The sequence below is a fragment of the Scyliorhinus canicula genome, chromosome 19 (genome assembly GCF_902713615.1).
Source record: "Scyliorhinus canicula chromosome 19, sScyCan1.1, whole genome shotgun sequence".
NCBI classification, from domain to species: domain Eukaryota; kingdom Metazoa; phylum Chordata; class Chondrichthyes; order Carcharhiniformes; family Scyliorhinidae; genus Scyliorhinus; species Scyliorhinus canicula.
This window is the reverse complement of record NC_052164.1, coordinates 55,128,134-55,149,491: the sequence shown is the minus strand read 5'-3', so window position 1 is coordinate 55,149,491 and position 21,358 is coordinate 55,128,134. Positions and strand designations below refer to the sequence as shown.

At 50.1% G+C, this 21,358-nt stretch overlaps 1 protein-coding gene across 2 annotated transcripts in view; it reads right to left on the bottom strand.

Annotated features, from left to right (window-relative positions):
• The window catches only part of cdc27 (cell division cycle 27), a 172,382-nt gene that overhangs the window by 32,010 nt on the left and 119,014 nt on the right, over nucleotides 1-21,358 (bottom strand). For both annotated transcript variants that reach the window (XR_005458146.1, XM_038778643.1), the window contains exon 13: nucleotides 20,394-20,511. Coding sequence is in view for 1 of the 2 variants with exons in the window: in XM_038778643.1 (XP_038634571.1) it covers nucleotides 20,394-20,511 (118 nt within the window). In the remaining variant the exon portion in view is untranslated. The remainder of the gene's footprint in view (nucleotides 1-20,393; nucleotides 20,512-21,358) is intronic.

The window sequence follows — 21,358 nt, the reverse complement described above, 5'->3', positions numbered from 1 at the left end:
TTTTCGTCATTATTCACGCAGGAAAAAGTCTCTGTTGTTCAGGAGAATACTGAGATACAGGCTACTTGACTAGAAGGGCTTGAGGTTCATAAGGAGGAGGTGTTAGCGATTCTGGAAAGTGTGAAAATAGATAATTCCCCTGGGCCGTAAAGGATTTATCCTAGGATTCTCTGGGAAGGTAGGGAGGTGATTGCTGAGCCTTTGGCTTTGATCTTCATGTCGTCATTGTCTACAGGAATAGTGCCAGAAGACTGGAGGATAGCAAATGCTGTTCAATAAGGGGAGTAGAGATAACCCCGGTAACTATAGACCAGTGAGCCTTACTTCTGTTGTGGGCAAAGTCTTGGAAAGGTTTATAAGAGATAGGATTTATAATCATCGAGAAAGGAATAACTTGTTTAGGGATAGTCAACACGGTTTTGTGAAGGGTAGGTCGTACTTCACAAACCTTATTGAGTTCTTTGAGAAGGTGACCAAACAGGTGGACGAGGGTAAAGCAGTTGATGTGGTGTATATGGATTTCAGAAATACGGAGGCATGGGATTCAGGCTGATTTAGCAGTTTGGATCAGAAATTGGCTCGCTGTAAGAAGACAAAGGGTGGTGGTTAATGCTAAATGTTCAGCCTGGAGTTCAGTTCCTAGTGGTGTCCCACAAGGATCTGTTTTGGGGCCACTGCTGTTTGTCATTTTTATAAATGACCAGGAGGAGGATGTGGTAGGATGGGTGAGTAAATTTACAGATGACACTAAAGTCGGTGGAGTCGTGGACAGTGCGGAAGGATGTTGCAAATTACAGAGGGACATACAGATAAGCTGCAGAGCTGGGCTGACAGGTGGCAAATGGAGTTTAATGCAGAAAAGTGTGAGGTGATTCATTTTGGAAGGAGTACTGGACTAATGGGAAGATGCTTGGTAGTGTGGATGAGCAGAGAGATCTCGGTGTCCATGTACATAGATCCCTGAAAGTTGCCACCCAGGTTTAGAGGGTTGTTAAGAAGGCGTACGGTGTGTTCGCTTTTATTGGCAGAGGGATTGCGTTTCGGAGCCATGAGGTCATGTTGCAGCTGTACAAAACTCTGGTGGGGCTGCGTTTGGAGTATTGTGTGCAGTTCTGGTCGCTGCATTAGAGGAAGGATGTGGAAGGATCCTGGTATGGAGGGAAGATCTTATGAGGAAAGGTTGAGGGTGTTTTCGTTAGAGAGAAGGTAAAGAGGTGACTTAATTGAGGCATACAAGATGATCAGAGGATTAGATAGAGTGGACGGGGGCCTTTTTCCTCGGATGGTGGTGGATAGCACGAGGGGACATAGCTTTAAATTGAGGGAAGATAGATATCAGAGGTAGGTTCTTTACTCAGAGTAGTAGGGGCGTGGAATGCCCTGCCTGCAACAGTAGTGGACTTGCCAACATTAAGGGCATTTAAATGGTCATTAGATAAACATATGGATGACAAGGGAATAGTGTAGATGGGCTTTAGCGTGGTTCCACAGGTCGGCGCATCATCGAGGGCCGAAGGGCCTGTACTGCGCTGTAATGTTCTATGATCTAATCGGGCATTCGAGACCTTCAACCGGAGACTGTACACCCCCGAGCCCCTCGGCGAGGATGCAGGAATGAAACAGTTCAGAGACAAACTTGAACTGCCAGTGGTGGGGGAAGACAGACGAGGGGAGCTGGAAGCACCAATAGACCTTGGAGAAATCATGCAGAGCATCAGCTCCATGCAGGCGGAGAAGGCACTGGGACCCGACGGGTGGACTTCCACAAAAAAAATAAAGAAATTTTTTTTTTTTTTTTAAATCGCACGGGTCCTGGCCCCACACCTAATGGACATGTTCGTGGACTCACTGGCAGGGGGCACCTTGCCCCCTACGCCACCACAATCTCACTAATACCCAAAAAAGGTAAAGACCTGACGGAATGTGGATCATACAGACCTATTTCACTGCTGAACGCGGATGTGAAAATACTCACAAAGGTCCTGGCCAAAAGGCTGGAGGGCTGCATACGAGAGGTGGTTGCAGAGGACCAAACGGGCCTTTGTTAAGGGTAGGCAGCTCACAGTGAACATCAGGCAGCTGTTGAATGTGATCAAGGCCCCCCCCCCCCCCCCCGGGAGAGAACACCAGGGATGATCATCTTCCTGGACGCAGAAAAAGCCTTTGACAGAGTCAAATGCAGCTACCTCCTCGAGGTACTGGAGCGGTTTGGGCTAGGAGCGGGATTCACCACCTGGGTGAGGCTCCTGTACAACACTCCCAAAGCGAGTGTCTGAACGAACACCACCAACTCTGAATACTTCCAGCTTTGGGGGGGAACAAGACAGGGCTGCCCCCTGTCCCCACTCTTGTTCGCACTGGCGGTCGAACCCCTGGCGATAGCCCTGCGGGACATGAAAAGCTGGAAGGGAATCCGGAGAGGAGACGGGGAGCACAGTCTCACTCCATGCAGATGACCTGCTCCTCTGTGTCTCGAAGCCACAGGAGGGACTGGAGGCAATAATGCAAATACTGAAAGAGTTTGGAACCTTCTCGGGCTACAAACTTAACCTGGGAAAAAGCGAGACATTCCCAGTGAACCCAAACGGGGGAGGGACAGAGCTGTTCAAAACGGCCCAGAACAGACTTTGTGACCGGAGGATCCAGATAGCCAGAGACTGGACACAGATCCACAAGTGGAACCTCACCAGTCTGGTGGAGGAAGTAAGAAAAGACCTTTAATGGTGGGGCTCACTCCCACAATCCCTGGCGGAAAGAGTGCAGACGATCAAGATGAACGTACTGCCAAGGATCCTCTTCCTGTTTAGATCCATCCCGATCTTCATCCCCAAGACCTTTTTCCAAAACCCAGACAGGCTAATCATGGCGTGTGTGTGTGTGTGTGTGTGTGTGTGTGTGTGTGTGTGTGTGGGTGGGTGGGGGGGCAAGAACCCGAGAATTCCCAAGCCGACACTGCAAAGAGGGAAAGTCAGAGGGGGCCTGGCTCTACTGAACCTATAGTACTATCACTGGGCAGCAAAAGTGAGGGGATGGGTACAAGAACCCGACACAGATTGGGTGCAAATGTAGGAGGCATCCTGTAAAGGAACAACCCTCCGGGCCCTGGCCATAGCAGCACTCCCATCCTCCTCAACAACGTGCCCAGTGGTAGCGGCCACACTGAGAACGTGGACCCAGTTGAGACAGCACTTCGTGACAACCAAAATGTCTCTTATCGCCCCCATCTGCCGCAATCACAGATTTCCCCCAGCCATGCTAGATACCACCTTCAAAAGATGGAGACGGGACGGGGGCACACTGACGGTCGGCGAATTATACGTAGGGCGCAGACTGGCGACACTGGACGAACTGACGAGGAAGTGGAAACTATCAAGAGGACAGGAATTGAGACACCTCCAAACAAAGCAGTTCCTCCGCAAAGAGAAAGTAGGGTACCCCCGGGGCCCCAGAAAACACACTACTAGAGGACCCGATAGGCACAAGCAGAGAGAAGGGGGGGGCTATGTGAGAAAATATACGGACAGCTACTGGACAGAGCCTGAACGCCACTGGACGTGACAAGACAAAAAAGGGAGGACGAACTGGGGATGGGGACTCTGGAGCGAAGCACTGAGCAGGGCGAACTCCACCTCCTCCTGCGCAAGGTTCAGCCTAATGCAGCTCAAAGTGGTACACAGAACGCACCTGATCAGAACCCGAATGAGCAGGTTCTTCTTGGAGGTGGAAGACAAATGTGAACAGTGCCAAAGGAACAGTGTTTTGGGCTTGCCCCAAGCTTGCTGGGATCTCGACAGCCTTCTCCGAGACAATGTCCAAGGTTGTGGGGTTGAGGATGAAGCCATCCCAATAGTGGAAATCTTCGGGGTATCGGAGCAGCCAGAGCTGCACATGGGGAAGGGGGCCAATGCCCTTGCTTTCGCTTCCCTAATCGCATGCCGGAGATTCCTGCTTGGCTGGCGATCGGCAGCACCACCCAAAGCTGTAGACTGGCTAGCTGACCTCTTGGAATTTCTCTACCTGGAGACGATTAAGTACGCCATCCGAGGATCAGAGGAAGGCCTCCTGGATACTTGGGGGCAGTTCGTCGGTCTGTTCCAAAACCTGTCCGAGGCCAGTAAAGAGAAGCCGGGGGAAAAAAAAAGAACCACCAAAGGATATTGATGCTTCAGTGGGGGAGCATTTTTGGGCTTAGCGACCATTATTTCATAACATTCATGGATAAGGACAAAAGTGGCTCATGGGGTAGGGTGCTTAATTGGGCAAGGGCTAATTACATCCAAATTAGACAGGAACTAGGAAATGTGGAGTGGGAGAAGGTGGATTTGAAGGCAAATCCACACCTGACATGCGGGAAGCTTTTAAAGGCAGGTGATCGAACTGCAGGGCAGGCATGTCCCCGCAAAAGTGAAGGATAGAAATGGCAGGATTCAGGAACCATGGATGACAAGGGAAATTGTAAGCTTAGTCAAAAGGAAAAAGGAAGCATAAGATAGGTCTCGGCATCTAAAAACTGACAAAAGCCCTTGAGCAGTACAACGAAAGTAGGAAGGAACTAAAACGTGGAATTAGGAGGGCTAAAAGAGGCCATGAAATGTCTAAAGCAAACATGGTCCAAGGAGAATCCCTCGGCTTTTCATGTACATATAAGGAGCAAGAGGGAACAAGAGAAAGAGTAGGCCCACTCAAGGACAATGGAGGGAAGTTATGTGTGGAACCACAAGAAGTGAAATCCTTAATGAGTACTTTGTATCATCAGGGAGAAGGACATGATGGATGTTGAGGTCAGGGATAGGTGTATGGACGTTCGAGAACATCAATATATCAAAAGAGGAAATGTTCAGTATCCTAAATTGCATTCAGGTAGACAGTTCCCCAGGGATCTATTCTAGGTTACAATGGGAGGCAAGGGGAGAATTAGCTGGGGCCTTAACAGGTATCATCATATCCTCTGACCACTGGTGAGGTTCCAGAAGACTGGAGAATAGCCAAGGTTATTCCCTTGTTTAAGAAAGGAATCAGGGATAATCCAGCTAATTAATGGCCGGTGAGCCTGACATTAGTGATGGAAAGCCTTTGGAAAAGATACTGCGGGACAGGATATATGCACATTTGGAAAAAAACTAGTTAGTGACAGGCAGCATAGTTTTGTTTGGGGAAGGTCATGTCTCACCAACTTGATTGAGTTTTCTGAAGAGGTGACAAAAGGAAATTGATAAGGGGAGGGCTTTGGATGTAGTTTATATGGACTTAACCAAGGCATTAGACAAGGTCCCACATGGCAGAATGGTACGAAAACTAAAATCACATGGGATTTGGGGTGGCGTGGCAAGATGGATACAGAACTGGCTTATAGTGGTTATAGAACAGGTGGAAGGGTTTTTTTCAGAATGGAGATCTCTAGCTAGTGGTGTTCCGCAGGGATTAGTACTGGGACCTCTGTTGTTTGTAGTACATATAAATAATCTGGAGGTAATGTGGGTGGTCTGATGAGTAGGTTTGCAGATGACACAAAGATTGGCGGAGTTGCTGATAGTGCCGAGGATTGTTAGAGACAACAGGGCTCCAGGGTCCCAGATTCGATTCCCCGCTGGGTCACTGTCTATGCGGAATCTGTACGCTCTCCTCGTGTGTGCGTGGGTTCTCTCCTGGTGCTCCGGCTTCCTCCCACAGGCCAAAGGTGTGCAGGTTAGGTGGATTGGCCAAGCTAAATTGCCCTTAATGTCCAAAAAGGTTAGGTGGGTTACTGGGATAGAGTGGAAACACGGGCTTGAGTGGGATGCTCTTTCTAAGGCCCGGGGCAGACATGATGGGCCGAATGGCCTCCTCAGAAGGGGGCGCAGGGTGGGCGCTCGGCGCTACTCAGAGGAGTGGGCGCTCGGCGCTACTCAGAGGAGGGGGCGCTCGACGCTACTCAGAGGAGGGGGTGGTGGGCCCTCGGCGCTCCTCAGAGGAGGGGGGGTGGGCCCTCGGCGCTCCTCAGCGGAGGGGGGGGTGGGCCCTCGGCGCTCCTCAGAGGAGGGGGGAGTGGGCCCTCGGCGCTCCTCAGAGGAGGGGGGGGGTGGGCCCTCGGCGCTCCTCGGCGGAGGGGGGGTGGGCCCTCGGCGCTCCTCGGCGGAGGGGGGGGTGGGCCCTCGGCGGAGAGGGGGGTGGGGCCTCGGCGGAGAGGGGGGTGGGGCCTCGGCGGAGAGGGGGGTGGGCCCTCGCCGCTCCTCGGCGGAGGGGGGGGTGGGCCCTCGGCGCTCCTCGGCGGAGGGGGTGGGCCCTCGGCGCTCCTCGGCGGAGGGGGTGGCCCTCGGCGCTCCTCGGCGGGGGGGGGGGGCACTGGGCGCGCCTCAGAGGGGGGGCACTGGGCGCGCCTCAGAGGGGGGGCACTGGGCGCGCCTCAGAGGGGGGGCACTGGGCGCTCCTCAGAGGGAGGCCACTGGGCGCTCCTCAGAGGGGGGGCACTGGGCGCTCCTCAGAGGGGGGGGCACTGGGCGCTCCTCAGAGGGGGGGGCACTGGGCGCTCCTCAGAGGGGGGGCACTGGGCGCTCCTCAGAGGGGGGGCACTGGGCGCTCCTCAGAGGGGGGGCACTTGGCGCTCCTCAGAGGGGGGGCACTGGGCGCTCCTCAGAGGGGGGGCACTGGGCGCTCCTCAGAGGGGGGGCACTGGGCGCTCCTCAGAGGGGGGGCACTGGGCGCTCCTCAGAGGGGGGGCACTAGGCGCTCCTCAGAGGGGGGGCACTGGGCGCTCCTCAGAGGTGGGGCACTGGGCGCTCCTCAGAGGGGGGCACCGGGCGCTCCTCAGAGGGGGGCACCGGGCGCTCCTCAGAGGTGGGGCACCGGGCGCTCCTCAGAGGGGGGCACCGGGCGCTCCTCAGAGGGGGGCACCGGGCGCTCCTCAGAGGGGGGCACCGGGCGCTCCTCAGAGGGGGGCACTGGGCGCTCCTCAGAGGGGGGCACTGGGCGCTCCTCAGAGGGGGGCACTGGGCGCTCCTCAGAGGGGGGCACTGGGCGCTCCTCAGAGGGGGGCACTGGGCGCTCCTCAGAGGGGGGCACTGGGCGCTCCTCAGAGGGGGGCACTGGGCGCTCCTCAGAGGGGGGCACTGGGCGCTCCTCAGAGGGGGGCACTGGGCGCTCCTCAGAGGGGGGCACTGGGCGCTCCTCAGAGGGGGGCACTGGGCGCTCCTCAGAGGGGGGCACTGGGCGCTCCTCAGAGGGGGGCACTGGGCGCTCCTCAGAGGGGGGCACTGGGCGCTCCTCAGAGGGGGGCACTGGGCGCTCCTCAGAGGGGGGCACTGGGCGCTCCTCAGAGGGGGGCACTGGGCGCTCCTCAGAGGGGGGCACTGGGCGCTCCTCAGAGGGGGGCACTGGGCGCTCCTCAGAGGGGGGCACTGGGCGCTCCTCAGAGGGGGGCACTGGGCGCTCCTCAGAGGGGGGCACTGGGCGCTCCTCAGAGGGGGGCACTGGGCGCTCCTCAGAGGGGGGCACTGGGCGCTCCTCAGAGGGGGGCACTGGGCGCTCCTCAGAGGGGGGCACTCGGCGCTCCTCGGGGGGGGCAGTCGGCGCACCTCGGAGGCGGCACTCGGGGCTCCTCGGGGGGGGGGGGAGGGGATAGGCTCGGTGCTCATCAGAGGGTGGGGGCTCGGCGATCCTCAAACGGGGGGGGGGGGGGGGTCGCTCCTCAGAGGGGGGGGGGAGAGCTTGGCGCTCAGGGGGGAGGGGCGCTCGGAGGGTGGGGCGCTCGGCGCTACTCGGGGGTGGGGTGGGGCTAGGCGCTACTCAGAGTGGGGGGGGGGGGCGCTCGGCGCATCCGAGATCCGAGGGGGGCGGGCCACACCTGTGGGAAATGGGAGTGTGTCTCCGATATGAGGATCTAGCCTTCTAGCAGCACTACTCCCATTAAAAATTAAAACGGTTCAGACTGGAGTACTTTCGAGTTTTTTATTTTAGCAAGCATATGCATAAAGCAAGTTTTTGTATGTTTGCATCTAGAACATAGAACGATACAGCGCAGCACAGGCCCTTCGGCCCTCGATGTTGCACCGACATGGAAAAAACTAAAGGCCATCTAACCTGCACTATGCCCTTATCATCCATATGCTTATCCAATAAACTTTTAAATGCCCTCAATGTTGGCGAGTTCACTACTGTTGCAGGTAGGGCATTCCACGGCCTCACCACTCTTTGCGTAAAAAACCCACCTCTGACCTCTGTCCTATATCTATTACCCCTCAATTTAAGGCTATGTCCCCTCGTGCTAGCCACCTCCATCCGCGGGAGAAGGCTCTCGCTGTCCACCCTATCTAACCCTCTGATCATTTTGTATGCCTCTATTAAGTCACCTTCTTCTCTCTAACGAAAACAACCTCAAGTCCATCAGCCTTTCCTCATAAGATTTTCCCTCCATACCAGGCAACATCCTGGTAAATCTCCTCTGCACCCGTTCCAAAGCTTCCACGTCCTTCCTATAATGAGGCGACCAGAACTGTACGCAATACTCCAAATGCGGCCGTACTAGAGTTTTGTACAACTGCAACATGACCTCATGGCTCCGGAACTCAATCCCTCTACCAATAAAGGCCAACACACCATAGGCCTTCTTCACAACCCTATCAACCTGGGTGGCAACTTTCAGGGATCTATGTACATGGACACCGAGATCCCTCTGCTCATCCACACTACCAAGAATTTTACCATTAGCCAAATATTCCTCATTCCTGTTACTCTTTCCAAAGTGAATCACCTCACACTTCTCCACATTAAACTCCATTTGCCATCTCTCAGCCCAGCTCTGCAGCTTATCTATGTCCCTCTGTAACCTGCAACATCCTTCCGCACTGTCTACAACTCCACCGACTTCAGTGTCGTCTGCAAATTTACTCACCCATCCTTCTGCGCCCTCCTCTAGGTCATTTATAAAAATGGCCACAGAACAGATCCTTGTGTTACGCCACTCGTAACTGAACTCCATTCTGAACATTTGCCATCAACCACCACTCTCTATCTTCTTTCAACTAGCCAATTTCTGATCCACATCTCTAAATCACCCTCAATCCCCAGCCTCCGTATTTTCTGCAATAGCCGACCGTGGGGAACCTTATCAAATGCTTTACTGAAATACACCACATCAACTGCTCTACCCTCGTCCACCTGTTCAGTCACCTTCTCAAAGAACTCGATAAGGTTTGTGAGGCATGACCTACCCTTCACAAAACCATGCTGACTATCCCTAATCATATTATTCCTATCTAGATGATTATAACTCGTATCTCTTATAACCCTCTCCAAGACTTTACCCACAACAGACGTGAGGCTCACCGGCCTATAGTTACCGGGGTTATCTCTACTCCCCTTCTTGAACAAAGGGACCACATTTGCTATCCTCCAGTCCTCTGGCACTATTCCTGTAGCCAATGATGACATAAAAATCAAAGCCAAAGGCTCAGCAATCTCTTCCCTGGCTTCCCAGAGAATCCTAGGATAAATCCCATCAGGCCCCGGGGACTTATCTATTTTCACCTTGTCCAGAATTGCCAACACTTCTTCCCTACGCACCTCAATGCCATCCATTCTAATAGCCTGGGTATCAGCATTCTCCTCCACAACATTATCTTTTTCCTGAGTGAATACTGATGAAAAGTATCCATTTAGTATCTCGCTTATCTCCTCAGCCTCCACACACAACTTCCCACCACTGTCCTTGACTGGCCCTACTCTTACCCTAGTCATTCTTTTATTCCTGACATACCTATAGAAAGCTTTTGGGTTTTCCTTGATCCTACCTGCCAAATACTTCTCATGTCCCCTCCTTGCTCGTCTCAGCTCTCTCTTTAGATCCTTCCTCGCTTCCTTGTAACTATCAAGCGCCCCAACTGAAACTTCACGCCTCATCTTCACATAGGCCTCCTTCTTCCTCTTAACAAGAGATTCCACTTCTTTGGTAAACCACGGTTCCCTCACTCTACCCCTTCCTCCCTGCCTGACTGGTACGTACTTATCAAGAACACGCAATAGCTGTTCCTTGAACAAGCTCCACATATCCAGTGTGCCCAACCCTTGCAGCCTACTTCTCCAACCTACACATCCCAAGTCATGTCTAATGGCATCATAATTGTCCTTCCCCCAGCTATAACTCTTGCCCTGCGGGGTATACTTATCCCTTTCCATCACTAACGTAAAGGTCACCGAATTGTGATCACTGTTTCCAAAGTGCTCACCTATCTCCAGATCTAACACCTGGCCTGGTTCATTACCCAAAACCAAATCCAATGTGGCCTCGCCTCTTGTGGCCTGTCAACATATTGTGTCAGGAAACCCTCCTGCACACATTGTACAAAGAACGACCCATCTAATGTACTCGAACTATATCTTTTCCAGTCAATATTTGGAAAGTTAAAGTCTCCCATAACAACTACCCTGTTACTTTCGCTCTTTTCCAGAATCATCTTCGCCATCCTTTCCTATACATCCCTAGAACTATTAGGTGGCCTATAGAAAACTCCCAGCAGGGTGACCTCTCCTTTCCTGTTTCTAACCTCAGCACATACTACCTCGGAAGAAGAGTCTCCATCTAGCATCCTTTCCGCCACCGTAATACTGTCCTTGACTAGCAGCGCCACACCTCCCCCTCTTTTGCCCCCTTCTCTGACCTTACTAAAACACCTAAACCCCGGAACCTGCAACAACCATTCCTGTCCCTGCTCTATCCATGTCTCTGAAATGGCCACAAGATCGATGTCCCAGGTACCAACCCATGCTGCCAGTTCCCCTACCTTATTTTGTATACTCCTGGCATTGAAGTAGACTTTCCCGATTTTCCTCCAAAGCTTCATCAGTTTTGAGTTGCCTCGATCTTATGTATGCTTCCTTTTTCATCTTGGGTAGTCTCACAATTCCTCCCGTCATCCATGGTTCCCTAATCTTGCCATTTCTATCCCTCATTTTCACAGGGACATGTCTGTCCTGCACTCTAATCAACCTTTCCTTAAAAGACTCCCAGATTTCAAACGTGGATTTACTATTAAACAGCTGCTCCCAGTCCACATTCCCCAGCTCCTGACGAATTTTGTTATACTCGGCCTTTCCCAATTTAGCACTCTTCCTTTCGGACCACTCTCGTCTTTGTCCATGAGTATTTTAAAACTTACGGAATTGTGATCGCTATTCCCAAAGTAATCACAGACTGAAACTTCAACCACCTGGCCGGGATCATTCCCCAATACCAGGTCCAGTATGGCCCCTTCCCGAGTTGGACTATTTACATACTGCTCTAAAAAACTCTCCTGGAGCTCCTTACAAACTCTGCTCCATCTACGCCTCCAACACTACACAAGTCCCATTCAATGTTGGGGAAGTTAAAATCTCCCATCACAACCACCCTATTGCTCCTACATTTTTCTATAATCTGTCTGCATATTTGTACCTCTACTTCATGCTCGCTTTTGGGTGGCCAGTAGTAAAGTCCCAACAATGTTACTGCACCCTTCCTATTTCTTAGCTCTACCCATATTGTCCTCCTTAATCACAGCTGTGATATCATCTCCGACTAGTAATGCAACTCCTCCACCCATTCTACCTCCCTCTCTCTCCCTCCTGAAGCATCTATACCGTGGGATATTCAGTTGCCAGTCCTGCCCTTCCCTCAACCAAGTCTCAGTAATACCAATAACATCATATTCCCAGGTACTAATCCAAGCCCTAAATTCATCTGCCTTACCTACTACACTTCTCGCATTACAACAAATGCACCTCAGACCACCTGTCCCTTTGCATTCATCATCTCTTCCCTTTAGTCACATTGAGTTTATTATCTAGTACCTTACTGGCTTTAATTGCTGCCTCTTTACTGACCTCTAACTTCCTAATCTGTTCCCACCCCCCGTCACATTAATTTAAAACCTCCCCAACAGTGTTAGCAAAAGCACCCCCTTAGGACATTGGTTCCAGTCCTGCCGAGGTGTCGACCATCCAATTTGTAATGGTCCCACCGCCCCTAGAACTGGTTCCAATGTCCCAAAAATCTGAACCCCCTCCCTCCTGCACCTTCTCTCAAGCCACGTATTCATTCTGACTATTCTTGAATTTCTACTCTGTCTCGTGGCACTGGTAGCAATCCTGAGATTACTACCTTTGAGGTCCCACTTTTTAAACTTATCTCCTAACTCCCTAAATTCTGATTGTAGGACCTCATCCCATTTTTTCCTTATATCGTTGGTGCCTATATGCACCACGACAACTGGCTGTTCACCCTCCCCCTTCAGTATGTCCTGCAGCCAATCTGAGACATCCCTGACCCGAGCACCCGGGAGGCAACATACCATTCGGGAGTCTCGTTTTCGACCACAGAAACGCCTGTCTACTCCCCTTACGATTGAATCCCCAATGACTATAGCCCTGCCAGTCTTTTTCCCACCCTTCTGTGCAGCAGAGCCAGCCACGGTGCCATGAGCCTGGCTACTACTGCCTTCCCCTGGTGAGTCATCTTCCCCAACAGTATCCAAAACGGTATACCTGTTTTGGAGGCAGATGACCGCAGGGGACACCTGCACTGCCTTCCTGCTCTTTCTCTGCCTTTTGGTCACCCATTCCCCGTCTCCCTCACCAATCCTAATCTGCGGTGTGACCAACTCACTGAATGTGCTATCCATGACCTCCTCAGCATCGCGGATGCTCCAAAGTGAGTCCATCTGCAGCTCCAGAGCCGTCATGCGGTCTAACAAGAGCTGCAGCTGGCCACACTTCCCGCACATGAAGGAGTCAGGGGCATCGGCCATGTCCCTGAACTTCCACATTGAGCACGAGGACCATAACACGGGTCTGGGATCTCCTGCCATTTTTACCCTTTACCTTAACTGACTACAAATATTCATTATTCCAGTCTGACTTGGGAGGCCCCGCTCCCCTGTCACTTTTTCAGTACATTGATGACTGTCAGTGTAGCCTCCTGGTCTTGCCTTGAACTGAAACATTTCTTGACTGTGTTTCCAACTGACACCCTTTTTCACCTTCATCTTGTCCATCTCTGACATAGAAACACAGAAAATGGGAAATGGCCATTTTGGCCTTCAAGCCTGCTCCGCCGTTCATTATCATGGCTGATCATGCAATTCATTAACCTATTCTCACTTTCCCCCGCATATTATTTGCTTCCTTCCCCCCCCTCTCTTCACAGTGGCAGGGTGAAACTTATTAGAATCATTTAAGCCAGAAAGTGGCCATTCACGCGATTCAGTTCATGTCAGTTCTCTGCAAAGCAATCCAGCCAATCCCATTCCCTCATGGTTCTCATGGCTCTGTAAGCTTATTTTCACATTCCCATGCAATTTCCTTCCAAAATCATTGATTCTTTCCTCTTTTTAAATCAAAATCAAATCCCAATTCTCAAAAAGTACACCCACAGAATAAATAATAGGAACTCCCAGTTTGCTGTGGCTTGAGATCAATCCCCCACAGTAACTTAAACTGGGGGACATGCAACACTGCAGCTTCCGGTTGAATACCTGTACAATGGGCCACAATCATCTCTCCTAATCCCAGCTTCACCATGTCATCACCTTCAGCCGTAAGTGCCGAGCAAATAGTCCATCTCAGCCTTGTCTCAAAGTCCCCAGCGTCACAGGTGCCAGTCTTCAGCCAATTCAATTCACCCCACACAATATCAAGAAAAGGTTGAAGGCACTGGATACTGCAACGGTTATGGGCTTGACAACATAGAACATAGAACAGTACAGCACAGTACAGGCCCTTCAGCCTACGATGTTGTGCCAACCATTTATCCTAATCTAAGATTAACCTAACCTAAACCCCTTCAATTCACTGCTGTCCATGTGCCTGTATAAGAGTCGCTTAAATGTCCCTAATGCCTGACTCTACCACCTCTGCTGGCAGTGCATTCCACACACCCACCACTTTCCGTGTAAAGAACCTACCTCTGACATCTCCCCTATACCTTCCTTCAATCACCTTAAAAATTATGTCCCCTCGTGACAGCTATTTCCACCCGGGGGAAAAGTCCCTGGTTATCCACTCCATCCATGCCTCTCATCACCTTGTACACCTCTATCAAGTCACTTGGTAATTTGGTGCATTGAGGTAATTCGGTGCAGAGTGGGAGAAGGTACTTTTTCCCGAATGTTTTGTTCTCTTTCGTCTGGCCTGTAACTGTTAATCTGCAGGGATAGAACCAGAGAGCATCCTGGGAAAGTAAGTGATTTTAATTTTTATTACCGTTTCAAATTGTGTGGGGGGAGAAAACTTAAGTGACATCACATTAAAGCTGTGACCTGATTGGCTGGTTGGGAATCTGCACTAACTTTAAAAATTGAAAACTGTTAAACTAATTAAACATAATTAATTAATTACATAATTATAATTTTGAAAGCTATCTAAGCCAGAGATCGGAGAGTACGGTATTTAGCTTTCACATTTATAGTAGAAATCTAGTGCTAGGAAACATGTAGTTAACAGTAACTTTTCTTATATTTTTTAAAATTTAATTTACGATCTCATTAACGCAATGTCAATTAGAGGGGTGCAGTGCTCTGACTGTGAGATGTGGCAGGTCCGGGAGGCTTCCAGCGTCCCGGATGGCTTCATCTGCAGAAAGTGCACCCAACTGGAGCTCCTCACAGACCGCATGGTTCGGTTGGAGCAGCAATTGGATGCACTTAGGAGCATGCAGGTGGCGGAAAGCATCATAGATAGCAGTTATATAAATGTGGTCACACCTAAGGTGCAGGCAGAGAAATGGGTGACCACCAGAAGGGGCAGGCAGTCAGTGTAGGAATCCCCTGTGGTTGTCTCTCTCTCAAACAGGTATACCCCTTTGGATACTGTCGGGGGGGGATAGCCTATCAGGGCAAAACAGCAGCAGCCAGAGCAATGGCACCACAGCTGGCTCTGATGTTCAGCAGGGAGGGTCAAAGTGAAGAGCAATAGTCACAGGGGACTCTATAGTCAGGGGCAAAGATAGGTGCTTCTGTGGATAGGAAAGAGACTCCAGGATGGTATGTTGCCCCCCTGGTGCCAGGGTCCTGGATGTCTCAGAACGGGTAGCGGGAATCCTGAAGGGGGAGGGCAAACAGGCAGAGGACATATTGGTACTAATGACATAAGTAGGAAGGGGGATGAGGTCCTGCAGCAAGAGTTCAGGGAGCTAGGTAGAAATTTAAAAGCAAGGAATTCTAGGGTTGTAATCTCGGGATTACTCCCTGTGCCACATGCCAGTGAGGCTAGAAATAGGAAGATAGAGCAGCTAAACACGTGGCTAAACGGCTGGTGTAGGAAGGAGGGTTTCCGTTATCTGGACCACTCGGAGCTCACCCGGGACAGGTGTGACCTGTATAAGAAGGACGGGTTGCCTCTAAACTGGAGAGGCATAAATATCCTGGCTGTGAGGTTTGCTAGTGCCACACGGGAGGGTTTGAACTAGTATGGCTGGGGGGGTGGGTACCGGAACAATAGGTCAGAAGGTGAAAGCATAGAGGGAGAACTAGGGAATAGGGCCAGTATGGCTCTGAGGAAGAGCAGACAGGGAGATGTTGCTGAAAACAGTGGGTCTGGTGGCCTGAAGTGCATATAGAACATAGAACAGTACAGCACAGAACAGGCCCTTCGGCCCTCAATGTTGTGCCGAGCCATGATCACCCTACTCAAACCCACGTATCCACCCTATACCCGTAACCCAACAACCCCCCCCCTTAACCTTACTTTTATTAGGACACTACGGGCAATTTAGCATGGCCAATCCACCTAACCCGCACATCTTTGGACTGTGGGAGGAAACCGGAGCACCCGGAGGAAACCCACGCACACAGGGGGAGGACGTGCAGACTCCACACAGACAGTGACCCAGCCGGGAATCGAACCTGGGACCCTGGAGCTGTGACGCATTTATGCTAACCACCATGCTACCCTGTTTTAATTCTAGAAGTATTATTAGAAGTATTTGGGCAGCATGGTAGCATGGTGGTTAGCATAAATGCTTCACAGCTCCAGGGTCCCAGGTTCGATTCCCGGCTGGGTCACTGTCTGTGCGGAGTCTGCATGTCCTCCCCGTGTGTGCGTGGGTTTCCTCCGGGTGCTCCGGTTTCCTCCCACAGTCCAAAGATGTGCGGGTTAGGTGGATTGGCCATGCTAAATTGCCCTTGGTGTCCTAATAAAAGTAAGGTTAAGGGGGGGTTATTGGGTTACGGGTATAGGGTGGTTACGTGGGTTTGAGTAGGGTGATCATGGCTCGGCACAACATTGAGGGCCGAAGGGCCTGTTCTGTGCTGTTCTATGTTCTATTATGGGTAAGGCAGATTAACTTAGTTCCTCTATGATGTTGTTGCCATTACAGAGACGTGGTTGAGGGAAGGACAGGATTGGCAGTAAAACGTTCCAGGATTTAGGTGTTTCAGGTGGGATAGAGGAGGATGTAAAAGGGGTGGCGGAGTTGCGCTACTGGTTAGGGAGAATATCACAGCTGTACTACGGGAGGACACCTCAGAGGGCAGCAAGGCTATATGGGTAGAGATCAGGAATAAGGGTAAAGTCATAATGCCGGGGGTTTACTACAGGCCTCCCAACAGCCAGCGGGAGGTAGAGGAGCAGATAGGTAGACAGATTTTGGAAATGAGTAAAAACAACAGGGTTGTTGTAATGGGAGACTTCAACTTCCCCAATATTGACTGGGACTCACTTAGCGCAAGGGGCTTAGACGGGGCAGAGTTTGTAAGGAGCATACAGGAGGGCTTCTTAAAACAATATGTAGATAGTTCAACTGGGGAAGGGACTGTACTGGACCTGGTACTGGGGAATGAGCCCGGCCAGGTGGTAGAAGTTTCAGTAGGGGAGCATTTCGGGAACAGTGACCACAATTCAGTAAGTTTTAAAGTGCTGGTGGACAAGGATAAGAGTGGTCCTAGGGTGAATGTGCTAAATTGGGGGAAGGCTAATTATAACAATATTAGGCAGGAACTGAAGAACCTAGATTGGGGGCGGCTGTTTGAGGGTAAATCAACATCTGACATGTGGCAAAGGAATTCAGGACTGGCATGCTCCTGTGCGGAAGAAGGATAAATACTGCAAATTTCGGGAATCTTGGATAACGAGAGATATTGTAGGCCTCGTCAAAAAGAAACAGGAGGCATTTGTCAGGGCTAGAAGGCTGGGAACAGACAAAGCCTGTGTGGAATATAAGGAAAGTAGGAAGGAACTTAAGCAAAGAGTCAGGAGGGCTAAATGGGGTCACGAAAAGTCAGTGGCAAAGAGGGTTAAGGAAAATTCCAAGGCTTTTTACACATACACAAAAAGCAAGAGGACAGCCAGGGAAAGGGTTGGCCGACTGAAGGATAGGCAAGGGAATCTATATGTGGAGCCAGAGGAAATATTCAGTATTCAGCAAAGAGAAGGAATTGATGGATGTTGAGTCTGGAGAAGGGTGTGTAGATAGCCTGGGTCACATTGAGATCCAAAAAGACAAGGTGTTGGGCGTCTTGAAAAATATTAAGGTAGATAAGTCCCCAGGACCTGATGGGATCTACCCCAGAATACGGAAGGAGGCGAGAGGAAATTGCTGAGGCCTTGACAGAAATCTTTGGATCCTCACTGTCTTCAGGTGATGTCCTGGAGGACTGGAGAATAGCCAATGTTGTTCCTTTGCTTAAGAAGGGTAGCAAGGATAATCCAGGTACAGGCCACTGAGCCTTACGTCAGTGGTAGGGAAATTACTGGAGAGAATTCTTCGAGACAGGACCTACTCCCAGTTGGAAGCAAATGGACGTATTAGCGAGAACCAGCATGGTTTTGTCAAGGGGAGGTCGTGTCTCACTAACTTGATCGAGTTTTTCGAAGAGGTCACAAAGATGATTGATGCAGGGAGGGCAGTCGATGTTGTCTGTATGGACTTCAGTAAGGCCTTTGACAAGGTCCCTCATGGCATAAAAGGTGAAGTCACATGGGATCAAGGGTGAGCTGGCAAGATGGATACAGAACTGGCTAGGTCATAGGAGGCAGACAGTAGCAATGGAAGGGTGCTTTTCTGATTGGAGGGCTGTGACTAGTGGTGTTCCGCAGGGATCAGTGCTGGGACCTTTGCTGTTCGTAGTATATATAAATGAGTTGGAGGAAAATTTAACTGGTCTGATTAGTAAATTTGCAGATGACACAAAGATTGGTGGAATTGCGGATAGCGATGAGGACTGTCAGAGGATATAGCAGGATTTAGATCGTTTGGAGATTTGGACGGAGAGATGGCAGATGGAGTTTAATCTGGACAAATGTGAGGTAATGCATTTTGGAAGGTCTAATGCAGGTAGGGAATATACAGTGAATGTGAGAAACCTCGAGTGTGTTGACAAGAGAGATTTTGGTGTACAGGTCCACAGGTCACTGAAAGGGGCAACACAGGTGGAGAAGGTAGTCAGGAAGGCATACGGCATGCTTGCCTTCATTGGCCGGGGCATTGAATGTAAGAATTGGCAAGTCATGTTGCAGCTGTATAGAACCGTCGTTAGGCCACACTTGGGAGTGTTCAATTCTGGTCACCACACTACCAGAAGGATGTGGAGGCTTTAGAGAGGGTGCAGAAGAGATTTACCAGGATGATGCCTGGTATGGAGGGCATTAGCTATGATGAGCGGTTGAATAAACTCGGTTTGTTCTCACTGGAACGATGGAGGTTGAGGGCAACCCGATAGATGTCTACAAAATTATGAGGGGCACAGATAGAGTGGATAGTCAGAGGCTTTTCCCCAGGGTAAAGGGGTCAATTACTAGGGGACATAGGTTTAAGGTGCGCGGGGCAAGGTTTAGAGGAGATGTACAAAGCAAGTTTTCTTTACACAGAGGGTCGTGGCTGCCTGGAACTCACTGCCGGAGGAGGTGGTGGAAGCAGGGACAAGAGTGACATTTAAGGGGCATCTTGAAAAATACATGAATAGGATGGTAAGAAGTCTGACAACACCAGGTTAAAGTCCAACAGGTTTGTTTCAAACACGAGCTTTCGGAGCACTGCTCCTTCCTCAGGTGATTCACCTGAGGAAGGAGCAGTGCTCCGAAAGCTCGTGTTTGAAACAAACCTGTTGGACTTTAACCTGGTGTTGTAAGACTTCTTACAGTGCTCACCCCAGTCCAACGCCGGCATCTCCACATCATGAATAGGATGGGAATGGAGGGATACAGACCCAGGAAGTGTAGAAGGTTTTAGTTCAGACAGGCAGCATGTTCAGCACAGGCTTGGAGGGCTGAAGGGCCTGTTCCTGTGCTGTACTTTTCTTTGTTCCTTCAAACAACCTGGGTGGCAACTTTGAGATATCTATGTACGAGGATCCCAAGATCCCTCTGTTCCTCCACACTTCCAAGAATCCTGCCTTTCACCCTGTATTCAGCATTCAAATTCAATCTTCCAAAATGAATCACTTCAAATTTATCCAGGTTGAACTCCATCTGCCACTTCTCAGCCCAGCTCTGCATCCTGTCAATGTCCTATTGTAACCTGCAACAACCCTCAACACTATCTACAACTCCACCAATCTCCGTGTCATCGGCAAACTTACTAACCCACCCTTCCACTTCCTCATCCAAGTCATTTATAAAAACCACAAAAAGCAGAGGTCCCAGAACAGATCCTTACGGACACCACTGGTCACCGACCTCCAGCAGAATACTTTTCATCCACTACCACTCGCTGTCTTCTTTTGGCCAGCCAATTCTGTATCCAGACAGCCAAATTTCCCTGTATCCCATGCCCCCTAACTTTCTGAATGAGCCTACCATGGGGAACCTTATCAAATGCCTTACTGAAATCCATATACACCACATCCACTGCCCGACATTCAACAATGTGTCTCGTCACATTCTCAAAGAATTCAATGAGGCTTGTGAGGCATGACCTGCCCCTCACAAAGCCATGCTGACTATCTTTAATCAAACTATGTTTTTCTAAATAATCATAAATCCTATCTCTCAGAATCCTTTCCAATATTTTGCTCACCACTGGCGTAAGACTGACTGGTCTGTAATTCCCAGGGATTTCCCTATTCCCTTTCTTGAATAGGGAAACAACATTCGCCTCCCTCCATAGCCACACTAATACTTGCTTAGCCTATTCATTTTTTTTTAGATTCTTATCCTTCGAAAGGTAATTTGAAGTTGACTGGGTACTGTTCATGTCTAAAAGTGGCAGCCTTTCCCATTTGAGAGTTTGCATGATACACAGTGAATGGAGATCAGATTAGAATCGGCATTGTCCTCCAGGGGAGCTTTGATTGATTTGTTGCCTAAATAGTTTTGTTGTTTGACATTTGGCATTCTTATGTTTACCCTGATGCGTTCAAGACAAAAGTCCTCACCAACAGGTCTCTTTTCAGCAATAATCAAGTTCTGTTCAACCGAGTGGCTGTTTCAACCTTTATTTTCTGCTTACTTACCACACCAATGTGACACAGCAATACAGAACTTTGGGGATTGATATTAAGAGCCTTTCGGAAATGAATTTCTGCCAGGTTGAACTTCTCTTGCTTATAGTAGATCATCCCCAGACCATACCTGCAGAGAAAGAAGATCACACAGGCCTCATTCGGTTTCAGACTTGGACAAGAACTTGAGTTTGCTTTACCCCGCTTTCAACGTTTTTCCTTCTTTAAAAACTGGTTTATTTGTGGAGTAGAAACATGCAAAGCTAATAGTCTGTGGTTATACCAACCTTCTCCGCCCAAGCATCGACTAGTGCAACATGTGGCCATGGTAACAATCAAGTGGAACATGAATGTTCAAGATGTCGGTAAAAACATATTTTACTTACGGTATCGCTCCTCTCCCGCCAACACTTACACAATAATAATCAGTGTAAGGGGTGGGGAAAACTGGCCTTGCCTTGTTCCTACATAAGACCATAAGACATTGGAGCAGAATTAGGCCACTCGGCCCATCAAGTCTGCTCTGCCATTCAATCATGGTTGATAATTTTCTCATCCCCATTCTTCTGCCTTCTCCCAAAACTCCTGATCCCCTTATTGATCAAGAACCTATCGATCTCTGTCTTGAAGACACTCAGTGATTTGTCCTCCATAGCCTTCTGTGGCAAAGAGTCCCTCGGGTTCACACCACACTCTGGCTGAAGAAATTCCTCCTCATCTCTGTTTTAAAGGATCGTCCCTTTAGTCTGAGATTGTGTCCTCTGCTTCTAGGTTTTCCTACAAGTGGAAACATCTTCTCCACGTCCATTCTATGCAGGCCTCACCGTATCCTGTAAGTTTCAATAAGATCCCTCCTCATCCTTCTAAACTCCAATGAGTACAGACCCAGAGTCCCCAACCATTCCTCAAACAACAAGCTCTTCATTGCAGGGATCATTCTTGTGAAACATCTCTGGACCCTCTCCAAGGCCAGCACA